The sequence below is a fragment of the Bufo gargarizans genome, chromosome 1 (assembly GCF_014858855.1).
Source record: "Bufo gargarizans isolate SCDJY-AF-19 chromosome 1, ASM1485885v1, whole genome shotgun sequence".
In the NCBI taxonomy this organism is placed as follows: Eukaryota; Metazoa; Chordata; class Amphibia; order Anura; family Bufonidae; genus Bufo; species Bufo gargarizans.
The window spans coordinates 503,142,941-503,148,210 of record NC_058080.1 but is presented as its reverse complement, the minus strand read 5'-3'; the positions used below and the strand labels follow the sequence as shown (position 1 = coordinate 503,148,210).

The window sequence follows — 5,270 nt, the reverse complement described above, 5'->3', positions numbered from 1 at the left end:
AGACTGGAGAAAATGGTTGCCACTGCAGAATATTAGAATAGCTTTATATGCAGTGTGGTGATTTCCTTTGTTAGACAGGCTTGCGGTTGCAGTATAGAGGCAACGACAACGTTTTTAATTTAAACAGTTCGGTGTTTATTCACACATAAGGATAAGCAAAACAAAAAGTCAGTTTCAAGGAAAACAGTCACCTTGAGTCTGGTGTTTGTTCACACCATGCAGCAATGCAGAAGTCCTTGGACATAGCAGAAACCGCCTGCTCTCACGCCAATAAGGTAGCAGGCCTTTACCCAAGCCCAAACTCCTAGGTCCCAACACAGAGACTGACAGAGCTTCACTGTCAGAGAGGAGTAAATTCTCACCACCTGACACTGCTGCCTGTGTTTTTTAGTCCAAACCAAGACCCGGCCTGGAACGTGGGGAGAAACCACCCACCCTGCAATTTGGCTGCTCCCAGTAAGAGTAGGCGCGGCTCGGCTTTACAGCAAATTTTTTAGAAATTCGCTCATCTCTAGTCGTAACCCCTGGAAATGAGAAGTGTAGAATGTGATAGAAAAATAAATTAAGCCAGCAAAGGATGCAATATGGACACTCACAATACATTAATTAGTGCCTTGTATTAACTTTCTCTACATGATAAATGCCATTTGCTGAAGTGACACAACCACTTTAAATAGATCTCTTATACCTGATGAGGCTGATGCTAGATCTGAACTTCTAATGGGATAATTTTAAAATCAAGCAAGAAAGTATTCAATAAGGACTATACAGCCATTCTAACATAGATTTTGAATGTACGGTAAGTACTCCAGTCTCATTAGGTCTAAGATACATATTAAACTAAAGATACATGTAAAACCTGTCAAAAGATCCTCTTTAAATGATCCTTTTCTTTTTCTCAACAATTATTTTGTTAATAGCTTTCATAAAGTCTGCATTCCTAAAACTGTAGATTATGGGATTAATAAAAGGAGTCATAACTCCATACATTACAGAGATCACTTTGTTTTGTAAATTATAAGAAATTGATACAGGTATCATATAATTTAGAATGATAGTCCCATAGAAAATGGTGACCACCATAAGATGAGACCCACAAGTAGAAAATGCTTTGTGTTTTCCATGTGAACTTTGGATGCTAAACACAGCTCTGAGAATACAAATGTAGGAAACAAGTGTAAAAATAAGGCTACCAAGTATGACAGATCCTCCAACTAAATTTGATGCTAACTCATGAAGTTTAGCATCCGTGCAGGCAAGTTTCAGAATTTGTGGAAAATCACAGAAAAAATTTTGGATTATACGATCCTTGCAGAAGCGTAATGTAGCTATGGAAACAGTGTGTATAAGCGAATTTAGAAACCCCATAGTCAAAGAGAACATAACTAGCTGTAAACAGCATTTAGGATTCATACGTACCGAGTATAACAAGGGCTGACATATAGCAATGTACCTGTCATAAGCCATAGCAGAGAGGAGGACACACTCTGAAACCCCTAACGCAACGAAGAAATACGCTTGGGTAAAGCAGCTCACAAAGGAAATAGTTCTGTCCTCACTGAGAAAATTCTTTAAATTATTTGGACTCACACTTGTAGAATAAAATATTTCTATGAGGGATAGGTTGGCTAGGAAGAAATACATGGGCTTGTGAAGAGTAGTATCCAAGAAGATTATCAATATAACCAAGACATTTCCAATAACTGTACAAACATAGATAACAAAAAATACCACAAAGAGGATATTTTGGAATCCTGGAGGCATTATGAAGCCATTGAGAACAAAGTCATGAACTGAAGTTACATTTTCAGCATTCCCTGTTTGTAATCTGGAGTCTTCAATTCTAAGGAAGAGAATACGAGTTAGTTTTGGCCTAACATGGCATATTTAGTTGAGGAAAATCTGCTACAAATTCATGTGGATTTTGCTGCAGATTTAGCTGTGTATTTACTGCAGATTTCACTGTCTGCATTACAAAAGGTGAAATCCACAGCGGCAATCTGAATTCTGCAACTATTGTCAAGTTATGAGCAGATTAGTTGTGAACATTTTCCTGCTTTTGTTAAATGCTACATATTTTTTTGTAAGGAATCTGCAGTATTTCTGTTTATGTGGCTAGATCCTTAATTATACACTGTACTTAAAACAATAGCATGGATATACATACCGTACATTGTTAAGAATTTAACATTTTTCATTTGAAAATGAAAAATCATGTAACTAGATGCCAGTTATACTTAGATCCTATGGAATCCTTTTCAGGTGGACATGATAAAATGTGACAGCTTCTTAAATTGTAACTGGCATGACTTTTTTTTTTTTTTTTTCTAGAGTGAAGGTACAGTGATAGAGAACATTTTTTTCTTTTTTTACTGATGTAAATTTATAGGAGAAAACTGCCCCAGAAATGTCACTGGCAGCTCTCTCTAAATAAGCGTTGTTAAGTCATATTCTCCAGTGAGTACTGACTGTGAAGACGGGCTGGACTGGCCTGCTGCCCTCACTGGTCTCTTACATAGTGTACAGTATGTCCACATATACTGTAGATCCTAATTATATGTTTGTCTCCCTGCTATTTCTTACTGATCAGCATGACCAACACTGACAATGAGTGATTCCACCGGGAGATACTTGACAGCGAACAGTAAGCACTCGCTATTGTGAATGCAGGGAACAGGGAAAAACTATTCTACTTTATATAAGGAGAGTTATATAATGACTATATTGTACTGTACTGTAACATGGATATGCCTTAGCAAAGCTCATTTAGAGAGTGCTGCTATGGGACAGTTCTGGGCAAGTTTTCTCCTATAAATGTACAAATTCACTAAATAAATGTATAAAAAAATGTTCCTTATCACTGTCACTACACATTAGAAAGGAAAAAAAAACATGACAGTTACACTATTAAAAACATATTAAAAGGTTTTTTCATAAATCCATTCCTCTTGAAAACCTACGCATCCATCTAAGTATCAGACAAATGTTCTGACATCTTAAATTGGGTGAGATAACCTCTTTCCGATTTTTCTTATATTAGATACAGCTTCAGAAAACATTAACAGTTTTACCTTCTTCCCATATTTCTAATTCTTGCTATATGTACTCAGTTTCTATGGTGAGTGCAGAAAGATAGTGCCCTGCAAATGCATTTGATCTTAGCAATTAACCATGCCTTATAAGACATAACCCAAGGGAAAGCATCAACCTGATGGGAGCAATTTAGCCTAGATTCTTTACTTTCTCAAAATCCCATAAGAGATTTAACTTGATACTTTTCATGTAGATGCTTTTGTTTACAACTTTTTATATCATATCAATGAATCGTGGAAAACAAAGGCACACTTTTATTTTTTTAAAGATATCGGGCAAGATTTATCATTACTCTGACAGCTCACTCCACTTTAACATATGGCTAAAGTCAGTTTTAGCCAAGTCAGATTTATGATCGGCCCTTTAAGACTGTAATAAATGTGGTTTGACGGTAGCAGTTTATCTGTCAGTAAGCAGCTTTACAAAAGTTGCAAGTTTTTATGAAAAAGTTGCAAGTTTTTATGAAAAAGTCGCATGTTCTATTAAAAAGTCTCATAAGATAAGCACGGTCCTCACTGGAGTGAAATTGTGACTTTTTTGCGACTTTTTAAATAGTCCCAATAGTAAATCTGTCTAGAGATTCATTTACATAAGAAAACACGCCCACTTTCAGAAAACTGGCGAGCATAGTGCAGAGCAGAAAAAAGTCGAAAATTTGTGCGCAGTTTTAGCGTTTGGGACTTTTTTTGGGACTTTTTCACTCCATTATTCTGACCTAGCTAATGATAAATCTGGCCCATCAAGTCACTCTGCTGTGCTTAGTTCAGGGATAGGGTGCTGATGCTGTGAGGGAGAGAATAGGACAGAATCTTTAATCAGAACTCCAATTGAACTCAGCGATCTACATAGATTTTGTTGTGTGGGTGCAGGGCACAATCTTTTTACCCTGCCCTGAGCCCAGTGACTAAGAAAAATAACTTTTATCCGTCTGCTAGCTAGGTGGGCGGCGGCGGCCATTTTATGCAAGCTCAGTGCACCAGCACTGCATATGTGCTTTTGTGACATTCAAATCCAAGCTTGAAATACTGCAATAATCAGGTTTTAAAAAAACACCAATTTTTGGCAATAACCTTCATCTTGGGCCTCTGCCGCATTAGTCAGTGTGCAATTTAAGCTAGAAATACAGCTATAATTTTGTGGGTTTTAAAAAACACCCTTTTTGGGCAAAATACAAAATTTTACAGCCCTTGCTGCATCTGCATGTGTGAAATTCAAGCGTTATATACAGCTGTCATATTCTGTTAGTAAAAAAAAACAACCTTTTTGGGCAAAATACTTAATACTGCAGCCTTTGCTGCATCTGTGATTGTTAAAAACAAGCTTAAAATACTTCAATAATTTTCTGGCTTCGGAAAAACACCCATTTTTGGCAAAAACCTTTATCTTGGGCCTCTGCCGCATTAGTCAGTGTGCAATTTAAGCTAGAAATAGAGCCCTTTCTGTAGCTGCTCATGTGAAATTCAAGCATTATATACCGCTGTCATATTCTGTTAGTAAAAAAACATAATTTTTGGGCAAAATACTTAATATTGCAGCCTTTGCTGCATATGCCATTGTGAGATACACCCTTTACATACTGTTGTTCTATTCTGCTATTAAAAAAAATACCCATTTTAAGCAAAAAAACTAATTTTGCATCCTTTGCTGCATATGTCTTTGTGAGATACACCCTTTAGATACTGTGGTTCTATTCTGCTATTAAACAAACACCCATTTTGGGCAAAAATCTTAAATTGCGGCCTAGTCTGCATCTGTACGTGTGAGATACACCCTTTAGATACTATAGTTCTATTCTGCTATTATAAAAACACCCATTTTGGTAAAAAAAAATGTAATTTTGCATCCTTAGCTGCATATGTCATTGTGAGATACACCCTTTAGATACTGTGGTTCTATTCTGCTATTAAAAAAAACACCCATTTTAGGCACAAATATTACATTGTGGCCTAGTCTACATCTGTACGTGTGAGATACACCCTTTAGATACTGTGGTTCTATTTTGCTATAAAAAAAAAAAACATTTTGGGCAAAAATCTTAAATTGCAGCCTAGTCTGCATCTGTACATGTAAGATACACCATTTAGATACTGTGGTCCTATTCTGCTTTTAAAAAAAAATAACATTTAGGGCAAGATCCTAAAATACACGGAGAGAAAATGCACCAAACAGATATAACA

General features: G+C 36.4%; 1 protein-coding gene across 1 annotated transcript; it reads right to left on the bottom strand.

Moving 5' to 3' along the window:
- Positions 1–876: 876 nt before the first annotated feature.
- Positions 877–1,764, bottom strand: LOC122928358 (olfactory receptor 5F1-like). Its single transcript, XM_044281128.1, has one exon. The coding sequence runs from the start codon at positions 1,762–1,764 to the stop codon at positions 877–879; it is 888 nt and encodes a 295-aa protein (XP_044137063.1).
- Between the last annotated feature and the right edge of the window lie 3,506 nt (positions 1,765–5,270).